The sequence below is a fragment of the Prinia subflava genome, chromosome 5 (genome assembly GCF_021018805.1).
Source record: "Prinia subflava isolate CZ2003 ecotype Zambia chromosome 5, Cam_Psub_1.2, whole genome shotgun sequence".
NCBI lineage: Eukaryota > Metazoa > Chordata > Aves > Passeriformes > Cisticolidae > Prinia > Prinia subflava.
The window spans coordinates 52,815,579-52,837,818 of NC_086251.1; the positions used below are offsets into that span (position 1 = coordinate 52,815,579).

The 22,240-nt window shown below is 44.2% G+C and overlaps 2 protein-coding genes across 2 annotated transcripts in view; both read right to left on the bottom strand.

Moving 5' to 3' along the window:
• LOC134551489 (cytoplasmic dynein 1 heavy chain 1-like) overlaps positions 1-9,340 on the bottom strand; it is a 22,320-nt gene extending 12,980 nt beyond the window's left edge. Inside the window, exons 1-16 of the mRNA XM_063399151.1 lie at positions 9,247-9,340; positions 7,803-7,903; positions 6,172-6,331; positions 5,717-5,960; positions 5,342-5,525; positions 4,653-4,865; positions 4,225-4,463; positions 3,958-4,114; positions 3,331-3,558; positions 2,888-3,118; positions 2,636-2,776; positions 2,139-2,372; positions 1,343-1,549; positions 1,125-1,246; positions 625-790; positions 225-388 (exon numbers count right to left, since the gene is read on the bottom strand). Coding sequence (XP_063255221.1) covers positions 225-388; positions 625-790; positions 1,125-1,246; positions 1,343-1,549; positions 2,139-2,372; positions 2,636-2,776; positions 2,888-3,118; positions 3,331-3,558; positions 3,958-4,114; positions 4,225-4,463; positions 4,653-4,865; positions 5,342-5,525; positions 5,717-5,960; positions 6,172-6,331; positions 7,803-7,903; positions 9,247-9,340 — 2,885 coding nt within the window. The remainder of the gene's footprint in view (positions 1-224; positions 389-624; positions 791-1,124; positions 1,247-1,342; positions 1,550-2,138; positions 2,373-2,635; positions 2,777-2,887; positions 3,119-3,330; positions 3,559-3,957; positions 4,115-4,224; positions 4,464-4,652; positions 4,866-5,341; positions 5,526-5,716; positions 5,961-6,171; positions 6,332-7,802; positions 7,904-9,246) is intronic.
• On the bottom strand, positions 9,020-16,264 carry HSP90AA1 (heat shock protein 90 alpha family class A member 1). Its single transcript, XM_063399385.1, has 11 exons — positions 16,105-16,264; positions 14,208-14,366; positions 13,749-14,115; positions 13,156-13,289; positions 12,395-12,703; positions 11,681-11,846; positions 11,261-11,451; positions 10,984-11,131; positions 10,384-10,652; positions 9,933-10,266; positions 9,020-9,766 (listed from the first exon to the last, which is right to left on the bottom strand). The coding sequence occupies exons 2-11, from the start codon at positions 14,364-14,366 to the stop codon at positions 9,657-9,659; spliced, it is 2,187 nt and encodes a 728-aa protein (XP_063255455.1). The 5' UTR covers positions 16,105-16,264; the 3' UTR covers positions 9,020-9,656.
• Positions 16,265-22,240: the final 5,976 nt, after the last annotated feature.

Here is a 22,240-nt window from a genome sequence, read left to right on the forward strand (position 1 = left end):
TGGGAGGATATAATCACACCACATGGCAGCACTGTGACTGAACTATATTTCTGCTTTGTGCAGATACAACTCCCAAGAGAGTCAAGCCAGAGTGACAGGAAATATTCTCACTGGTATTCCAGCTATTTAACACAAAGCACACTTGAGTTTGATGTTCTAATGAAAGTTGGCAAGGAGTAGGCAACTTTTTACACTTTTGCTTCCCCAGCTCATGATTTTTTTACCTGTCCTGGAAGAGACGTAAGGCTTCGTGGGCCCAAATCCTGATAAGGCCTTCAACTGGTAAGGTTTCCAGTGGCCTCAATGCTTCAAATATACCTCTCACCCACCGAGTCATTTCACGAGGAGAGTAGATGTAGTGTGGCTGCATGTCTTGAGTGAATCTCTCCTAAAAATTTAAACTTCATTAGTTACTTTATCTCAATGTTGCACCATACTTTTTACAGGCCTTGGCACTGCAAGGTATTACTCTGACAGCATAATTAAGTCATTTTTTCCAGAACTCAAGTAATTAGTTGAGTTCTTGTACACATATCTATGTGAAAGGCTAACAACATAGGTCAAATGATTCAGCACAGAAGAAAGCCTTCTAACTGGAGTTTGGAGTTGCATTTAACAAGTTACCTGAGACATTGTGTAGAACTCTACCATAGCAGCAGTGAGGGGCTCTGCGTAGGTGCGAAGCGATGGGATCAGCCTCAGCATTGCACGGTTGAATGTGCCATAAATCTGAGTAAGTGAAGCTGGGCCAGGATAGTCCACATAAACCACAGGAACATGTCGTAAAAATCTGAAAAATTAGCATATTACACAGTACAGAAATTACGATCTGTATTCTCTTCCTTATCTTTTGTCAAAATTAAATAACTGCGTGATTCAAAATCAGCAGCAGCAATTGTAGTTGGTTTGATTGTTCCCATTCTCAAGTGTTTCAGACAGGTGATTCAACAGCCTAACACTGCTGGACTGTCACAGGAAGAAGCAAGTAGCAGACAGTGCAAAAGCAAGGAACACAGTTTCAACACAGTTGCTGTTATAGAAGTGTATTAAGAACAGATTACATAATCAATGCTCCAGTTTTGACTCCTACTCCATTGTTACCTAGAATTTACCAGACACATTACCTATGTGACAGGGGTTTTCTTCCAGGATCAGTAGGAGGATTACATGCACCAACAAACTGAATTCTCTCCAGTTTCACCCATGTCTGGTCAGATGTACGGTAGAATCCTCCATGTTCCACCATCTGGACCAGAACACAAAAATAAAATCAAATCAGTGGAACATTTTATTTCCCTGTAAGCAGCTGCTGTGATAGAGTTGATTGCAAAGAAAAACAAACCTGTCTAATGAAGGATATGACTCTCTGTGTGCCATACTTATCCATGTCTGGCAAGTTGATTTCATCACAGAACAGCACCAGCCACTTTCCTAACTGCACAGGAGCCAGCACCACTCCATTGGGGGTACGCCTGTATTCACAGTAGTGATCAAAAGTCTTCAACAGCAGCTCTGGAGTGGTAGCACTAGAGAAGTTGAGTCCAACCACCTTAAAAAGAAAATAGTGAGAAAGAAATTAAAATACACTAAGGACTGAAAAGGTGTTTCAGGAGTCCCGAAAACAGGTATGTTCAGCTGTTCACAATGGAAGTACATATACCATCCACATTACAGGTATATTACCACATACATACAGCCATATACAGCCTAGATACTCTGCTTCCCACTGCAGGTTCTCCATGTACCATGCAGCAATGCTTCTTGCCCAACCCTGTATTTTGAACATCACAGACTCATTTAACTGTCACTCCATCTAAATAGAAGGATGAGAGCTACTCTTAAACATCTGCACAGGTTTTTTACTGAACGCTGAATGCAGGAAATGCTCCTCTGTTACTGAACTGGCAAAGAAAGAAAGCAGCTTCAGGCTAAAGAACTTATGACATGAATCTGTATTCTCCTCAAAGTGATTTTTATTTTTTGCTATAAATACACATGACTGACTAAGGTGAAGCTACCACTGAGTTCTCGCTAGGAAATAAATTCCATGCTATCTTTAATCTTAAGAAGATTAAAGACTTGCTACTACTCTGTAATTCACACACCCACATGCACACACACACAACTCTCTTGTGTACCTCCATGTCAGGCAGAGCTCTGAGAGCACTGAAGAGGGTCATGGTCTTTCCAGAACCTGGTGGGCCACAGAGCACCAGAGGTTTGTGCTCTGCCAGCCAAGTGTACAGCAACGCTTCATGGCGAACTGTATCTAGGGTTGGCACTACAACATCAGGAGCTGCAACTTTGTGTGTTTCAACTTCAATTTGAGGAACTTTGGATTGCCATGGCACCCATTCACCTGTAATGGACACCTAGAAGCACAAAAACACGATTAGACAATTTAGAAGAGGAATCCAGCTCAACCTTAGTTAAATTCATTTTTTTAAGTGACATCAAATTTGATGTGTTTATCTAAACACATTTTAAATAAATGTTTATTTAATGCATTTGCTGAAGTGTGAAACTGCAAAATTTAAGATGGTCTAGCAGTTTATTCTCAAAGTTTGCCTCCAAAATCTAAAGCAAGCTTTTAAGAAAATGAAAGATCAACATTTCTAGCACAAGAAAGGTTTACCTCATAGTCAATTATTGGTATGTTGGGTGCAGTTGGCAGTGGCACAGTGGTGATTCTCCTAATGTATTCTCCCAGCTCTGCTCTCATTTTCAAACGACTGTCTCCAGAAAGAGACCACAGTATGGCATAGACCAGGTACCTCTGTAAGAAGCAACAACAGCAAAGACTGGTTTTAGAATAAAGGAACGAAGCTCAGTGGGTAACTCAAACCTAGGCACACACAGCAGTCACCCAGCAGCAGGCTGCAGTCACCTGGATGTAGCGCTCCAGCTGGTCAATCTGCATGGGGAAGTCGGGGTGGTTGGCGTTGTACTGCGCCACGTTGCGGCAGGCTTGGTGCAGCATGGAGAACAGAGAGCCCAGGCAGCGCAGGCGCGTCAGGTCCATGATGTGCTCCAGCTTGAAGGCGTGCTCAAGGGCCTTGGTCACCAGGCCATTGGAGGTGAAATACGGCTGCATTATTGTTGCAGCGTCTCTCTGAATCTGGTGGGGGAGACAAACACTGCTCTAAGCATTTCATTCTCATTTGACTACCAGGCAGAAAGATTTAAAGGTTTGAAATGCTTCATATTAAAAAAAAAAAAGTAAAGAGGAAGTCAGCTTTTCTATGCTAGGCTGTCATAAATGCTGCATATGGTGTACCTGTGATACAAGCATTTTTACTACTTTATCCCATAATGTAATCTAAGTTATACCTGCAACATTGGGGACGCTGCTTCTTCTCCTTCATCTTCCTTGCCCTTTCGCCTGCGCTGAGCTTCCTCCTCACCTTCATCCAGAGGAATGCTTCTTAGTCTGGCCAGGAAGTTATTGAATATCATGTCTGTACTGAGAACATCCTCACTGAACCAGACCATACCACACCTTGACACGGTAGCCAAAGTGGCATATTTCAGATCCTGCACCTCAAACATGATGCGCACCTGAAAAACAGAAATTTAAAACAACACTTAGAATAAAAACAACCAACCAAGATCAAAAAAATAGAATAACCCTTCCCCTGAAGAAACAGAGGCCTCTTAAAATATGCAAATTTTCATTTAGATGCTGAATAGTCAACAACAGCATTATACTGTCCTAAGATAAGTTCATAATTATTAACATTAATCATTAGACTTACATAATTGACCTTTTGTCTTACAGGGTCAGAGTAAGTGTAACATGAAATGTTTCCCCAAAACCCCTTTACTCCAGCAAACCACAATCTGAACTCAGTATTACTTTGCTTGTGATGAGGAAGAGGCACAACACTAGTACGTATTAAATTAAACCAACAAGCTTACATACAGCACATAAACACAATGTAAAAAAAGTAACATTACATTTGGTGGGAGGCTTAGACGTTCTCCATTTGGTAGAGTCAGAAGTTTGTTGTCATCCAGAACAGAGTTCAAGTTCTCAACCCATTCAGGGTCTACATCACCATCAAAGATAATCCACTGACGTTTTTGTAGTTCACCTCTCACATTGTCTATGATTCTATGTTAAAGGAAATATTCATTGAAGTAGAGAATTAAGACTCAGTAAGGTGAAATTATCCTAGGCACACAAGTACCAGCCATTTTGTATTGGTGCTATTAAAGACTTACTTTCTCAGGACATGTGTAAACAAGCCATCTGTCCATTCCCTGGTATTTGGATCCAAAGTACCATAGAGGTGATCTTTGCTAATTGCTTTTGGATCTATAATGTGAGCAACACCTTCCACACCCTCCAGCCGTTCAAGGGCCTTCAGAAGTACTCTCCAGGCCATGCTCTTGCCACTTCCAGAGGGACCAACCATCATCAAGCCATGATTTATCTGTGTGATCTGATACAGCTGAAGAACCTGTGATGCAAGAAACAATGTAACAATTAACTTCAGCAGTTAATCTACGCTTTTAGGTATAGTTTAAGATACAAAAAATTTAAAAGGTTTTGACTTTTCATAATATAAAATATTATGAATTATTATATATACATATATACATCAATTACACATATATTTCTTTTCCACATTTTCAGTTTTATATTTTACCTTTTCGACCCACATGCCACCAACTTCCTCTCCATCACCATAGGTAAGGTACATTTCCTGACACACTTTCTTGAGTTCCTCTCTCAAGGCTGTCATCTCTCCACGGTGATACTGTACTCCAGGGAATACATCAGAAAGGAGACTGAACAGCAGTGGAATGTCTTCTGCAACCAGTTTTGGTACCATAGTTTCACATACACTTTGGATCAGGATCTGCAGAGAGAGAGAGTCACATTTCAATGAAGATTTTTTTGTTAACTTCACTTTACCAAACGTGTTTGACGAGCAATACTTCACTAAATACTTTAATGATTAAGTACCAGACCAGGGTAGTCTTAGTAAAAACAATCATTGATGTAGTTTCAACTTTGGAACTACCCAATGATTCCCTATTGATTTTCATTTTATACAAGTCCTTCTTAGGTCTCTTCATTATGCTTTTGGTATTAATTACGGAGATGCTGAGCAGCAATAAGTGTCATGGATGCACAACCTCATATGAATGTGTTTTTCACTATGATTCAGGGACTCAGAAGTCATGTTTAACTTGGTGCTTTTAAGCTATCAAATTACCTTTGGTAACTAACATTATTTTGTTCACATGGCTTAATACTAAATGGTAAACACTGAAGGGTTACTTTATCTGATATTGTGCATCTATCACAGAAGAACTTTGCACAACACCTTACCTCTTGCTCTGGCAAGTTCTCAGCGATTTCTCCCTCATCAACAACTTCACCACGCTCTTCCTTCTCCCGCTTTATCTTCTGAATCCTCTCCCTCTTCACATTACCTGCACTAACCAGCACACTCTTCAGTGCTCTCAGGCCAAAATCATAGTGACTTTGGGAGGACAACTGTTCATCACAAAGCCTAAGAAGCAAAAGAGATAAAATACAATTTGATTCTCAGTATGAACCAACATAACGCTTGGTAAATGTCATTCTTTACTTGAAATTATTGCTTGAAATGATTGCTGCATAATGTGCTTAGTGAGTGGCAAAGAAGATTACAGCTTTGAACAGTAAGTTCTATGACTGACTGGAGCCAAACTTGTTACTCACTTGAAGAATGGTACTATCTTATTGGCAAGAACTTCGGCAGTACGGAAACCCTGGGAGTACAGCATGACCTGGGCAATCAACTGACGGTCTGGTTTTGTCATTGCCAAGCTACGGAACAGCTTCTTCAAATTGTCAGGCAGATTAGATCTGCCTGCATAGCCAGGATTCATGGTGATGAAGATAGCCATGTCAGGGCTCACTTTGACTTGTTTGTTCAGCAGCTCACAGGTAATGGGTGTTGCAGCTGAAAAGAGAGTGCATTTAGTTATACCTCAGTCAGTGATCCTTTAATCTGAGAACTGGAATCATACATTATTCTATTTTAGTTTCCTTTGGTAATAAGGTACATCAAATATTTAAGTTTTGACATAAAGTAGCTTCATCCTTGCATTACTTGTAAGAAATGTAGCTGAGCAACAAACCAGCAGGAAGGATGTTATAGAAGAATGACATACTCTTATCATAGTTGGGGTTGGAATGCTCTCTCAAGGCTTCCTGGATGCACTGAACTTGCTGTGAAACTGCAGAGAGCATTCGCTCCTCCAGCCTGTTGAACTCATCAAAGCAGCCCCACGCTCCCACTTGGCAAAGTCCCACAAAGATGCGTCCCATCGCCTGCGTGGAGAGGGGAAAATTCACTCAATTGCATCAGCAAAAGGAGCAGAGAAGAGCACTTTATACAATGCATTCAAGGCAGGAAGAAGTTGTGTTTATTTGTATGTTACTGCATTTGTAGTATTATAAGTTATGAAAGGGTTCTGAAGCTCAGCTTTCACTGCCTCACAGAACCACAGAAGATGATCACAGCTCCCTATTACTCCACACTGTACTGCAGTGTGTTCCAAACAGGCAAACTAAGCCCACTGCACAACGTTTTGTTTGCTGATACCACTAACGTCAGGGGTAGTTCTAGTCTGTTGTTGCAAGGAGGGTACAAGAACTACAAAACATTTCAGAAGAGCAAACTGGATGGCCAGAGCATGATAATCTTTCTACATAAAGAACAACTTTTAAGGTAAGATTCTGGAGAAGGCAACATGAGGGAACATGGTGGAGGTCTAGAATCTAATGGTTTCAGATGAATAGGCATCAATTATTCACTGTCTTTTCTATTACAAGAACTTCAGAATCATTACAAAAAGACAAAAAAAATCTGCCCTTTTATGAAGTGCACAGCAATAGTGCACAGTGGAACAACAACAACAAATTGGTAAAGATGGTATAGAACCAAGTGTGCAAGTAGATTTAAGGGGAAAAATGACACATGAAGAAAAGTGCACTGGAGCATGACCAGAGTAACACATCTCCACTGAGACATCCTGATCACCTTAACTGTCAGAGGGAGGAAGGGAGCTGGGGCAGGGAAGGATCACATTATCTGTGATTATTAATACTCCCTAGGCATTTTCTTGCAGTCACTTCTACAAGCTAAATGCTGGCTAAATGCAATCCTAATCTGGTCAAAATAGAGCTGTACAGAAAAAACCCCCCACACACGGGCAACCTGGCAGAGTCTGTAAAGTTTAGTGATTCCTTGTCCATGTTCTATGTTGTTTTCTATCTATACACTTGACCAAAGTTTTCATCTGAAGGTAATTTACTGTGTTACAGTTTACAGAGACATTTCATCTGGTTTCTCAGTTTGAAGATGTCATCAATCTTCAAATATCTGGATAAATTTTCTTAGCTTTGAAGAATTCTTCACATGCTGAGGTAAACTGCACAGCTGTGTTGTAAAGGATAATTTGGTAATAGTACAGCTACTTCAGTAATCTCATACTCTCATCTGTTCCTCATTAAACCAGTACTATCAATGCAAACTACATAGTTTAAGATGCTTTCCTAAAGCCAGTCTTAAGCCCTTGTCCCTGTACTTCCTCATCCTTTCCCTTCATTTGCTGCTACAGAACTATCTGTTCAAAGACCTAGAACCTCTGCTCTAGCAAGGTTCCATCCCACTTCTGCTTTAGGCTTTTTTACTGAGCTTCCATATGACCCAGTGATACCAGCTCAGTAGGAGTAGGAATCTTGTACTGCTTGTACTGCTTGTTAACAAAGACTACATTGTTTTAATCAAACAGCCTACCTGGAAGTCAAATGTTTCATTGCAGTTGAAAACCAACACAAAGCGGCCAAGCTGATGTCCAAGAGCTTTAACAGATTCTGTTTTACCAGTACCAGCAGGACCTGTTTTCAAAATGGGATGGACATGCTTTAGAGTTTATCATCTGAGCACCACTGCCAAGCTGTGCAATCTGCCAGCATGTGAGTTCTGAAGGTGCCTGTTCAAGAGGGTTCAAACAAAACCTAAAACTGCTTCGATTTCCCCCAAAAGACCATTTTGTTCTTCGGTATCTTAGTCCTAAGTGTTCTGCATGTTCACATGAACACTTTATTGTGGGGTGCACATCCTTTCCCCAGTCCCCCTGCTAAACCCCATCCCAGGCTACACTACAGTCTCAAGAATGCCTGTTAGGCCTTGGCCTACATTAACAGCACCAGTTAACTCCCCTTGAGCTTATCACAAACCCTGTCTGCTCCCACAGCCTCTGTTGCCTAACGAGCTCCTGTTTTTGACTTAATAGCCTTGAGGAAAGAGTTTAGGTACTTGTGAAATAGGACCAGAAACGCCACCCTTTCGCCTTACTACAAAAAGAACACCAACAGACCATTGTGATATATATGTGAATTATTTTATCCTGGGAGCTCCTGTATCATGGAGCAGAATTGAGGGCACAGGAAACCAGCAGAGCAAGATGGTCAGAATTTGCCCTTAAACCCCTCCTCCTCTCAAATCTGTTCACTGAATTTACGCCGTTATGATACAATCTGCCTTAAAGTCAACAGAAGGGCACCCAACAGGCACCAGGGGCATGTTGCAGGATGGAGCTGTGTACCAAGAATTTCTCTTTGTTCCTCCAAGGCAAATGCCAAGGAATTTGGAACACAGCACACCCAAGCAGTTCCCTGGCAGGCTGTGTGATGTGGAACTGGCAACTTCTCAGATAAAAGCTCTTGGTCACCTCTCAGCAGCAGCATGCAGCAGCTCCCTTCACCCAGACTTCAGGACAATTGAGCCATCCACATGCATTATATCCCAATACCCCAGCTTGGCCCAATCACTGCTCCAGAGGCCCTGCTCATGCTGGTGTGGCCCTGGTTTATAGTGGGATCAGCACCCAGATCTTACTGATGATACACAGAGCACAACAGCAGCTGGAGCTCAGCACCCACAGCAGCAACTCACAGGCCATGGGCAGAACCAGTTTATTTCAGCGTGAACAAACAAGTCAGTGACACAGGTCAATTCTTAACACTTTTATTCTTACAGTTCTAGGTTTGAACTGTACATGCAGAGTTGCATAAGTCACAATAGAGATTTACAGTGGATTCTATTCTATGGCAGAGTGCAATCCAGAATCCTTGAACAGTATAAAAAACAACTTTAAACATCAAGACCTTGTTAGGAGCAGAAGGATTAAAGCTTCCCCAAAAGATTCAGCTCTCCTAGATACCTAGTTACTAGGTACTGTATGTTAGACACTTGGGAGTTGAAGAGCTGTGGAACACTAAACAAACTTGAACACCCTGATGTCTTCCCATCTTCGTTACTTCTTCCCACATTTCCGGCAATTAAGAATAAGTCAAAAACCCTGCCACCTGCAACCAGCTAATACAGACAAAAATAACTACTCCTTACTTGCCTGTTTAGGGTTGTACAGTGTTAAAGAAAATATTCCCTCAATGGCATTTGTATCTCACATCAGCTGAAAAAGCAATGTAACAAAAATAAAGGTATAACATCTTTGAAAATAAATATAAAGAGGGAATGCAGACAAAGTGTCAAAGATTTTTTTTTTGGCAGGTAACATTCATAATATACAAAATATAACTTATTCGTATTAGCCAAGGAAACATTCATGAGTTCCTGTAAACTGATTTAATCCACTTCCTCCATGCGTGATGTGTCATCATCTCCTTCAAGAGGTGGCATCTCCTCAGTGACTGCGGGACTGGCTTCTTCTGCAGCAGTGTCATCTTCATCAATGCCTGTGCAGGGAACACACACCCCATTAATGCTGACAGCACAACTCAAACCTTTCATGAATCTCCCCACATTTCAACCACTTGAGGGGTTCATCTTCCACAACCACCAAGCAGGACCAAGACAATACACCCCGAGCTCACTGGAGCCAGGACAGAGTTGGGAACTTACCCAGCCCAAGTTTGATCATTCTATAAATGCGGTTGGCATGTGTCTGAGGGTCTTCTAAGCTGAAGCCAGAGGACAGGAGCGCTGTCTCGTACAGCAAGATGACAAGATCCTTCACAGACTTGTCATTCTTATCAGCCTCTGCTTTCTGCCTCAGTGTTTCAATGATGGAATGATCAGGATTGATCTCCAGGTGTTTCTTTGCTGCCATGTATCCCATTGTGGAGTTGTCCCTTAATGCCTGAGCTTTCATGATCCTCTCCATGTTGGCAGTCCAGCCGTATGTACTTGTTACAATGCAGCATGGAGAAGTGACTAAACGATTGGACACAACCACCTGCAGAGGGAATACAAAGAACAAGTTTGCAATTTAAGCATTTCAACAAGTACAACTGATTTGCCCTAAATTCATTTTAGATTGCACTTTTACAAGTCAACCAAGTACTACTTTTACCTTTTCTACTTTCTTTTCAAGGATATCTTTCATTATCTTGCAAAGATTTTCAAACTTCGCTTTCTTCTCCTCCTGTTTCTTTTTCTCTTCCTCATCTTCTGGAAGCTCCAAGCCCTCTTTTGTTACAGAAACCAGGGTCTTGCCTTCGAATTCCTTCAGCTGCTGCACACAGTACTCATCAATGGGCTCAATCATGTAGATCACCTCCAGCCCATGTTTGCGGAGACGCTCCACAAAAGCAGAGTTGGCCACCTGATCCTTTGTTTCACCTGCAACGAACAACACCACCACACCTGAGCCTCAGCAGCAGCTTGTTCAGTGTCTGCAGAGCCTATGCAGCAGTGGAGGAGATTCGTGTCCCAACCACAGGAAAAACAAAAGGAGCACTGACAGCCCAAAGACACTCAAGCTGTTTAAACTGACACTCCCAATACTCTTAGCTGATTTTGAAGCAAATTTGCATTTCCTGGAACCCCAGGTAAAAAACGCTTCCCTCCCATTCCTGCCAAGCAAGGGAACCCTGTAACACCATTTATGAATCTCCCTGAAGGTAAACCCACAGAGTGTGGACATTTTGGACCATTTCAGTTCCCAACTCACCAGTGATGTAGTAGACGTGTTTCTGGTTCTCCTTCATGCGAGTGCAGTAATCCTTCAGAGAAACCATTTCATCACCAGATGCAGATGTGTAGTACCTCAGCAATTCTGAGAGCTTCTTGCGGTTCTGTGAGTCCTCATGGATGCCGAGCTACAAAAAGTAGGAAGAAAAATCACTGAATGATTGATTCCTTCAGGTAAATACCAACTGTGGTACTTCAGTAACTGCAACCATCTGCAACTGCAAGTATCCGCACTGTTCAGCAGAAAGACTACAAACCTTGATGTTCTTGGAGAACTGCTCATAGAACTTCTTGTAGTTCTCCTTGTCCTCAGCCAGCTCAGTGAAAAGTTCCAAGCACTTCTTCACCAAGTTCTTCCGGATCACTTTCAGGATCTTGCTTTGCTGCAGCATCTCACGAGAAATATTCAGAGGCAAATCCTCAGAGTCCACCACACCCCGCATGAAATCTGCAAAACAACAGAATTACCTTAGTCTCAAACAAGTATTACCAGTCACTCTACCTACAGATGGCTCTGCCCATTAGAAAGTACAATTTTGTTTCTATAGAACTCCAGTAAACATGAACTAACCAGTACTTTCAACTGCTCAGCAACTATCTAAAACTATCATCATCCCTCTTCTAAATTTCTGCAGTTGTAACATTTTAGGGAACACTTTCCCCAGAATTATACTCACTCAGATATTCAGGGATCAGTTCCTCACAGTTGTCCATGATGAAAACTCTGCGCACATACAGTTTGATATTGTTCTTCTTCTTCCTATTTTCAAACAGATCGAAGGGTGCACGCCGTGGGACAAACAGCAGAGCCCTGAATTCCAGCTGCCCTTCCACAGAGAAGTGCTGAGAAAGCAAGGTGATAGTTTTAGTCCATTTGCACGGTTCCACTGTGATCACCACTTAACAGCTCTTCAAATGCAGAACACAAACGGGGACCATCAGAGATCAGATTAACAGAGCAGGACAGACTGCTCAGAACAAGCACTTTCCTCAGACAAGTTATGAGCTCAGTAGACCCATTCAGAACACATTCAGTTCCTTACATGGCCCACTGAGCTTTAGAAAGCGGATGTGTTCTTACAGCACTTCCCACCACCAAACTAAAAGCACAAAACCTTTTCAATGATGACTTACAAACCTAATCAGTTTTTGTATTTATATGTAACCTAGTTTTGAATTTAATTAGACATGGTAACTAAACTATGAACTGGGAAGACACCTGCGCTTCCTGACCACAGGTTTGATCCAATTACAAATACCAATGCACAATGGATCCACAATGGATCACAGTTCAGCAGCATGTTAAGCAACCTTCTGGCTTCAGTGCTGTATGTTGTAGTCCCTATCTACATATACAACACCTGTAGCTGTGTATCCAGAAAAGAACTTACTTTGACAGCCAGGTGGTCTTCCCAGTCATTGGTCAGACTCTTGTAGAATTCTCCATATTCCTCATTGGTTATGTCATCTGGGTTCCTGGTCCAAATGGGCTTGGTCTTGTTGAGCTCTTCCTGATCAATGTACTTCTCCTTAATCTTCTTCTTTTTCTTCTTATCTCCATCCTTCTTCTCCTCTTCTTCATCAGAACCAACATCCTCAATCTCTGGTTTATCTTCTGTCTTTTCCTCCTTCTCTTCTTTTTCCTCTTCCTTTTCCTCAGCCTCATCATCACTCACCTCCTTATCACGCTCCTTCTCCACCTACAAAACAGCACCAGTACATGAATTGCAAAAGCTGTAAATTTAGTAACCGTTCTAAGGTACCCCATGCAGCCTCACAAAGCCAGAAAACTTCACCAACACGGTGTCAAGCTCTCCTGCACTCCAGGGACTCTCACTCTGAGTGCTGACACAAACAGTGGTGTTCCCATGTGCTATGAGCCAAGTTCAGTTTCATTACACTGAATGACTTAACAGCACACCTGGATTAATTAATGGTTTGGAAACAGGCACTATTGGCTTGGAAAATATCCTTCTTTTAACCCAATCCAGTAAAATACAATTTTAAGTAACAGAAATACACTTCCTCAGAGCTTCCTCCATGAAACACCTGAAAGAACTGAAACTAGCCAAATATTGAGTGCTCCTTCTTATATGAACTCTCACATGTGAAAGTGGTAATGGTTATTTAGCATTTTAAATAAGGTACGTACAAAGAGGGTAATTGGGTAGCCAATGAACTGAGAATGCTTCTTCACAATTTCCTTGATGCGCCGCTCTTCCAGGTATTCAGTTTGATCCTCTTTAAGATGCAGGATGACTTTTGTTCCACGGCCCAGAGGTTCACCTACAATGGAGTTCAGATGTTTTACTTTGCTGCAGCAGGGCAGACTTAATGATTAGTTCTTTAAAAACTCGCTACTCTATCAGCCATTTTCTCACCACTAGGAAAAATAAGTTTCTGTGTTTAAAAACAGCCTAGGTTATGCTTTCTCAAGTTTACTGTACTCTGCATGTATTTCAAACCAGCTTCAGAAAATGTTCACTACTCTGTTCAGAGTCTTTGAAGACTCTGCATACAGAGTTATTCAAATCTTACAAATATTTTCCTATGTGTAACCTTTGAAAGCTTAATGCACCATTTACCTGGGCATTCCATATGTATCAAATTATGCCAACTACAATGGCAAGATATGTATGACCTGGACCTATTAATTCCTTTTGTATTTTTTTTTCCAAGGCAGACTATATACCATTGCCAAACATCTTTAAAAGGCGTCATTGAGCAGCAACACTCCACACTCACCATTGTCCAGTCTGACAGTGAAGGACCCTCCAGCTGAGGACTCCCAAGCATACTGCTCATCATCGTTGTGCTTGGTGATCACTGTCACCTTTTCAGCAACCAGGTAGGCAGAGTAGAAGCCAACACCGAACTGACCAATCATGGAGATATCAGCCCCTGCCTGCAGGGCTTCCATGAAAGCCTTGGTGCCAGACTTGGCAATGGTACCAAGGTTGTTGACCAGGTCAGCTTTGGTCATCCCAATGCCAGTATCCACGATGGTTAGAGTGCGATCATGCTTGTTTGGAATCAGATTAATTTTCAGCTCTTTTCCAGAATCCAGCTTGCTTGGGTCAGTCAAGCTTTCATATCTGATCTTATCCAGAGCCTGTAGAAAAAGAGACAGCCTTTAACATTCCCTGACTACTCCTAAAAATTTCAGTGATTGCCAGAAATAGCCAGACTAGTTTTGATACTTACATCTGAGGAATTGGAGATCAGCTCACGGAGAAAGATTTCTTTGTTGGAGTAGAAAGTGTTGATGATCAGAGACATCAACTGAGCAATCTCAGCCTGAAAGGCAAAGGTCTCCACCTCCTCCTCCATTGGTTGGTCCTGAGTTTGCACAGCTTCCGGCATCTGTGAAGAAAGAGAGAAGAATTGAAACTCCATCTGGAACAACTCAGCTAATATATCCTCTGCAGGCAGTGACAACGGCATTCTGATATCAAGTTTTTTAACCACGTGGTTTCAGCACCAGAGGAACACATACATATAAAAAAAGGCCTTCCCAGACCTTATTTCCAGGCAGTAACCATTCAGAAATTTTAAGGAATGCAAAAAACACGTGACAGGACTTTAACTGCAAGCTTGCTTTACATTCACTCTACCTTGCAGCAGTCAGGTTAAGACAAGACTTTTCCCCTCTCCTCCGTAACTTACGGACTGATATGCGACCTTTATTTTCCCTGTTCACAAAAGTACCTGACATCTTTATTTGGACTATTTCTCTTTTATGGGCATCCCCGTATTACTACCCATACACAGCTACCATTCCCAGCAGCAAACATTATGCATAATTCTCACTCATGTACCAACACCGCTCAGCCAGACCCCAGTTTCTCTCTCTGAAGAAGCATTTACCTAGCGAAAATACGAGTCCTTAGCTCGGTACCTGCTGCCCGTTTGCCCCCCACCGCGGGAGCCAAACCTCAGGGGCGGCGGATTCCGCCCGAGAGAGACTTGTCCAACCACAGCCTGGCTTTGCTGGTTGCAGAGCGCAGCGCCCCGAGCGCAGCGGCGCGGCCGGAGCCGCCGGGGGCAGGCCCGGGCACCGCCGGGCGCGGCCCCGCTCCCCCCGCCCGCGCCGGGACCGCGCCCCCGGGCGGGCGCGGCCGCGCAGCGCCCCCTGGCGGCGCCCGCCGGAACCGCGGGACCTTCTAGAAACTGCCAGAGCCTTCGCTGCCTCCCCCGCCCCGCCTCCCGCCCGCGCATTCCCCCCGCCCTCCCCCCTCCAAGCGCTGCGGTGCTGAGCAGCCCCCGAGCCCGCTCCTGGCCTCAACTCCTTGCCCCCGCTCTTTCTCCCCATCCCCCTTTCCTTTCCTTCCACATTCCGCTTTTCTCCCGCTCCTTCCTCTTTGCCGCCCCCACTCTTTCTCCCTCTGCCCCTCGCTCCCTACCCTCCTTGCACTCTGCTCCTTTCCTCTGGCCCCCGCTCCCCATAGTAGTCCGTTCCTTCTCCCTCTGCACCCTATTTCTTCCCCTATCGCCGCCGCTCCTTTTCTCCTACTCGCGACTCCTCTCCCCTCTCGCCCCCGCCGCTTTCCCGGTCCGGCGCTCCCCCCACCGCAGCTCCTCCATCTTGCACTCTCATGGCTAGGTGCCCATTCATTGAGAGCGGATCTCTCCAGCCACCCGATACCTCCGCACCGAAGCATGCTCGGATCAGCCCCCAGAGCCCTCCCGAGGGCGCTGCTAGGCGGAGACGGCGCTGCAGCTGCACCCCGGGACGAGAACAGCCTTCCCTGACCGCCACCTCCGCCCCCCGCTCCGCTACGATACCGGGCCCCCGACCCCCCCGGGGAACTGCTCCATTTCCCCACATCCACCGCCATTCTTACAAGAACACAAACTTAGTAAACTGGGTGCAGAATCATCAACATGGGTCTCCCTTTTAGCCATACCCAGACTATAACCCCCGATCACCTTCCCCAGGATCTACAGAAGCACGGAGGAAAGCACGACCTGGGCCACGCGGTTCCTGCAGTACACCCCACCCCCACGCAACTCCGAAATGAGCCCCGCGCCCCGAACCACCGAGCCCCGGGATTCGGTCAGAAAACACTCTCTGCGCCGATCCACCGCCGCCGCCGCTCACCTTGGCAGGGGGAAGGGGCGCTGCTCTCTTCGCTGACGCTGTGATGCGGCTCTCCTGCTCCGCTGTAACCTCACTAGTGCGCGCTCCCCACAGCCCGCCCGATTTATATACGACGGGATCCGCCTCCTTCCAGAACCATCGGGAACCTTCACCGCCGGCACGGGGGGGCGCGAGGAGGGGGCCGCGAGGCGGGGGCGGAACCAGCCGGCCGAGGGGCGGGGCCGTGCCGCCCGCAGCCAATCGCAGCCGTCCGCGACAGGCGCCGAGGGGCGGGAGGCGGAATGGGCGCGAGCGCGCGCGCTTCCCCCGCCCCGCCCCGCTGCTCCCACCGCGATTGGCTCGGCCGGGAACCCGGGGAGAGGGGGGAAGCAGGGAGGAGGTGGGCGCATGCGCGGGGGCCGCGCGGGGCGGTGATGAAGGGGCGGGGCCCGGGGTGGTTGCTCGGTACCAGATGACGTCATTCGCTACCGAGCCCCGCTCCGAACGTCCTAGAAGGGGGCGGGGCCTGGGTCCCTTCCCCCCCTCCCCATCCTCCTTCATCCTTCCCCCGCCCCCGCGGAGCGGCAGGGAACGGCCTGGAAAACTCGGGGTGCCCCCCCCCCCCTCCTCTGGGCAACGGCCCAGGGCCGGGGTGCGGGGTGGCGGTCACCCTCTCTCTCCCCGTGCTGAACCCCCTTTTCTGCTGCGTGGCCGGTGCGCCGGCGTGTGGCTGTGCGGGAGCGCAGGGGTGCGGGGTGCCGGTGTATGAGGGGGCAGGGTGCAGGTGTGTGGGGGTGCCGGTGTGTGAGGGTGCGGGGTGCGGATGTATGAGGGTATGGGGTACCGGTGTGTGAGAGTGTGGGTGCAGGTATGCGAGAGTGGGGTGTGCAGGTGTGTGGGGGTGCGGGGTGCCGGAGTGTGGCTGTGCAGGTGTGCGGCGGTGCGGAAATGAAGGTGTGCGGGTGCGCATGCATGCAGATGTAGTTGTGCGACCTCAAGGATTTAAGTTACTTAAGGATTTAAGATGTGTGCCTGTGCAGGAGTGCAGAGGTGCAGCTGCGCGGGGAGGGACAGGTGGAGGTGCTGTGTGCGTGCTCAGGTGGAGGTGTGCAGGAGCGTGGGTCTGCCGGTGCAGGTGTGCAGCAGTGCCGGTGCAGGTGTGCAGCAGTGCCGGTGCAGGTGTGCAGCTGTGCGCCAGTGCTGCTGCAGGTGCTGCCGTCCCCTCGGGTGGGACGAGGGGCTGCGGGAGGGCGGCACCGCTCCCCCTGCCCTGCTGGCCGGGCAGGATCCGGGCGCGCTGCCGGGCGTAGCCGAGTGAATCACCGCTTAGCGATGCTGTGGTAACGCGTTTCGCCTGCTCAGGGAAAACAGCACCGGTTCTCATGCAGCGGGTATAAGTGAGAGGTAACAAAATTCTCCCTCTCGGTCTATGCACTTCCACAGGGTAAAAAGAGCCATGGGACTGAATCCAAGTGGCTCAGCAGACCTACATAGCTATGCAGTTACTTAAGGATTTAAGTGCTAATAGTAGATGGAGGCGTAGGCCAGGGCTGTTGGGTTTGTAACAGCCCAAAGCCTGAAACCCGCTGGGATTCTCAGCCTGAACATGGCCTTTGCCTGTTCATCTGGGAAATCCGGGTTGATGTTCAAAGGGCACCGCAAGAGACACCTTTATACATACATTTACACATCCTGCATAAAGGCTTTGATATGTACACATCTCATTATACCCAGCAGCTCTGTGATTGCAGCATTTAGCAGGGTGGTTATTTTTATATCCTGAATGACCTGATTGGGAGCAGGGAGTTAAATGCAGATCTTCTGCATCTCAGGAGAATGATCTGCATCCCATGTGTTCCAGACCAGACTTCTAAAACTTCCTTCTTGGAGCTGATCCACTTTCAAGGATATAAATACCAAGAGAAACTACATGTTAAAATTGTGCACTGATGTAAGCATGAATCTAGATAAATCTCCTTGCTCTAAAGAATGGCTATTTATTTGAGGAATAAAAAGAATGTTGTTTCTGTTGCAAAAATTCAGCTCAGGTGCAACTTCTTTCCATTTTCTTTTGGCTCTTTAGATAAGCCCCAGACTTCTGTCTAGCTCAATATTTGTCTGACTTTGGGGAATTGAAGTTAAAGTTGCCTAACCTGCCCTTCTCCAAGATGAACATCTGAAACAGAGCGGCTAGTATGAATTAGATATTCCAATACTTAGATATATTAACACATTTAATCAAAAATTCTCATGCTGAACTTAAAGTCCTTTGCATTGGTTATCCTGCAGTTTCAACCCAGACAAGCAAATCTGATTGAATTGGGTTCCACTGGCTTGATTTTGTTGTAGCATTATGTCTTCAGGGATTTTTCAGTATTCTGACAAGAAGATACATTAAGTACATGTGTAAAACATGTAGGAATGCCAAGGAATTAAAATTAAAGCTTGTCTTGCTGCAGTTTCTGCAGTGTCTGCATCAGTACATGCATTGGTGCAACATCTTAAAGGACTCTGCCCTCTAAATCCTGGTGCTCCAGCTCTGACCCAGGCTGTTGGCCAAAATACAGGATCCTGCAGGTTGTTTTAATTAGGAGGAAAAATTACCACCTAATTGTGGTGTCAACAACGTAAAAGGGTGTATGGACGAGCTGCTGCTCAGCCCACAGGAGAAATCAGACGGTAAGGGCGAGGTTATTTTCTCACCACTATTTTCTCACTAAGCCACTGAGAAAGCTGGATTTCAGCCAACACTCAGCCTCCGGAGTTCTGCACTTATGTCTGGGTCACCTTCTGGGTACTTACTTTGCCTGGTTGTTTCCTGTACTCTCTTCAAGTTTGATTTTGAGGTGCTTCTCAGTGCATTTCTCTTCCTTTCTCTCAAACGCGTATGCCTGTATGAAATAATGTGCACCAAAATGCTTTCTTGAGTACGACAAGTTCCTTTCTTTGCATAGTGACTGTGATTGCAGTGATCTGACAGCTGCTTTGCTTGTCTGCTTCCATAAAGCAGCCTAGTGGCTCTTTACCACTGTCCTAATAAAGTGTGGCACTTACACTCAGGCATAATGACATAACTTCCATGTTTTCTCTTAGATTAAAAAATAGTCATAGTATAAATTCTATAGGATGTGCCTTGTAGGCTGAAACCCTCTTAAGTTCAGATTCCATTGACTGAAATGCTTTCTAACATATGTTTGTATCAAAGTAACTTCTGTACTTAAGAGAACTGCTAAAATATTGCAATATATGGAAATCTGTCCAAGCATTTTATCAGGCAATATCCTACTAAATTTGCTTGTGTGGTCTCCTTTTGAGGTGTCCAGAATTTTAAGGATAAAAATATCCATAAAAATATTCAATATGTTTAAGAAAGTATTTTCCTTTCTAATCTCTCAATGTGGGTCCAGTGATTCAGACTTAGGGATATGTGTCATTTCAAGCATGGGAAGACCTATGGAACCTTTTGCATATGTCTGCAGGATCCCATGCCTTTATGATGTCTAATCTCCAGTCACATCATTCTGTTTTCTCTTTTGTGGTTGTGTTATTCAGCTTTCAAAAGCAGACTGATTTCTTTTGTCAAAGTTGTTTGACAAGTGTACTGGGAGAATTTAATCTCATACCAAACCATTTAAGTTTTCCCAGCTCTGCTTAATCCGAGTTCCTCTGTGCGTGTGTAAAACACATATTTTCTTCATGACTTGTGAATAACCTGTATTCTTTTTGTTCTGTTATGCAGTGAGGGCTAGCAAATATAGACACTTTGTTCCTATGGTTACTCTATTTTAACCAATCCCAGTTTTGTATTACTTCACTTTTAGGCAAGAGAAAAAAAAGAAAAAGACTGGTTCCAAACTTGGTTCCTGTCAGAGTTAATTTTGGAGGAAACTCTGAGTGAGATGGATCCATTTTTCAGCAAAGAGATTGTGCTGGTTTTTGTTGGGGTAGAGTTAATTTTCTTCACAGCAGCCAACATGGAGTTATATTTTGAATTTGTGCTGAAAACAGTGTTGATAACTCAGAGAAGTTTTTGTTATTGCTGAGCAGTGTTTGGACATCACCAAGGCCTTTTCTGCTCCTCACACTGACCCCCCCCAGCAAGGCAGCTGGGGGGCACAAGGAGCTGTCAGGGGACACAGCTGGGACAGCTGACCCCAACTCACCACCAGGACACTCCTTTCCAGAAATCCATCATGCATTTCCTGCTTTCCTAAGGATTAGTCCCATACTTGTTCTCTGTATACATTTGCATCCTAATAGAATCTTTAATTACACCGTTTCATAGAACTCCTCGTTATGTGAAAGTTCTAATATTTAAAAAGAACAAAGTAAAAGTTGGCTGAAAGGAAGTTCTTTAATGTTCAGAGTGTTGAAATAACACCTAGGAAAACTGGGGTTTATTCTTAATTCAATCAAAGACTTTTTCTGTGTAGCTGAGAAAGATTTTTTTGGTTTTTATAAGCCACAAAGAAATTAAAAAACATTCGCATAGAGAATTCGAATTTGAGCATTTAATGTAACTTCTGAGTGTTTGGTGTTGTAGCCTTTATGCTTTTATAGCATTGCTTTAAAATTAATTTTGAGTTCTGAGACAGTCCTGCCATGTTATCTCAGTGCTTCAGGGTTTACTGAAGGAAAACAAAACAGCAGCAACTGAAACTGCTTAACAGTAGATTTCAGAAGAATGATGTAAGTAGAAAGATGTGGTAATATATGTCTAGTTTGCTTTAACATATGGAATTATACATGTAAAATCTGTGTTATCATAATGAAATGTAAAGCTGGGAATGGATATCTGTCTGAGCAAAGCTTCATGTTTTCTTAAAACTGTTTCCCAGGCTCTCTTCTTTTGTGCTTTCTCATTGCTTGCTGGAAGCTAAAGTGATCATAAGATCTGTAGGTCACAAAAAAGGTGATTCATACTAGAAATAGGATCGATAGTCACTTAGAGGAAATATTTTTCTGGTGAAGAAGCCACTTAAGAGGAAAAGAACAAAATCGATCTCCTAACATGTAGTTGTACTGTAGAACTGCAGGTGGCAGCAATAATTGCATGGACCAAGAGCTTCGTGTACACATTCTATTTTCTTAAAGTTTATGGTTCTCTAAGTACGTGTCAGACTATGAAAACTGTCAGTCATTTCTCTCAGAAGGAATTCTAAAGGGACTTGCTGTTGGACAAAAATATATTTGTTATAGCAAAAGTCGACAATTCCATTACTAACAAATGTCAATTATAATTATATATCTATTATAACATATATAATATATTTATATAGATGTGTAAAGCTCAGCTGCATAGGAAAGCTGAGAGAATGAGCATGAAAAGGCCTGGATTCAGGGGACATTAATAAGATCCCAGAATAATTGTTCAGTCTTATAAATTACTTCATGTGGTGTTTGTTACAAAATTAATAGGTTAACTTTATATCAACTCAAATTCGATATTTTATATTTTTCCTCATCTTAATATTCCCTTGTAACTGGGACATATTTTCTTTAGAGTTTTAGACCTTACATAATGTTTTACACTTTTGCAGAATAAATGCATAATTAGGTACTCCTTAGCTGAAATTACACGAAGAAATCAAGCATCATACCTATGCCAACTGAGCTGTACAAGAGACTTTGTCTTCCACCAAGTTAAAAGTTTTCCTTGCACTCTGTGGTTCTGCTCTTTGTGTTAGGAGCATTGTAAGATGACTGCAGTACCTGTTTGTGGAAATGTGTGCGGTCCCTGTCTAGAACGAGACCAAAAAACCAGGACACACAGTTACATGGCTTGGAGAGTGACAGGAGAATGTCATGCCCATCAGAGCTGCCTTAAATCAGGAACAGTTACATAAAACTGTTAACTTTGGAGGGAGAACAAGAGGTATGGTGGCAGCTATAACTTTTATTATCCATAGTTAAGAGCTTTGTTCTATTCATAGGCATAAGTTTCCATAGATCCTAATTCAGAAGGACAAGAAGCTTGGAGAAGAAGCACTTCCAGACAGCAGAAGGTTTGACTAAAAAGTCCCTAGACAAACAAAACCCAAGACTTCCCACAAAGATGTTAAAAACAATAGTGATGGTAAAGTTCCATCATTAGAAAAATGACTTAGGAGAGCCCCAGTATCAGCAAGCGTGGAAATAAAGCTGACACTTTTTTCCC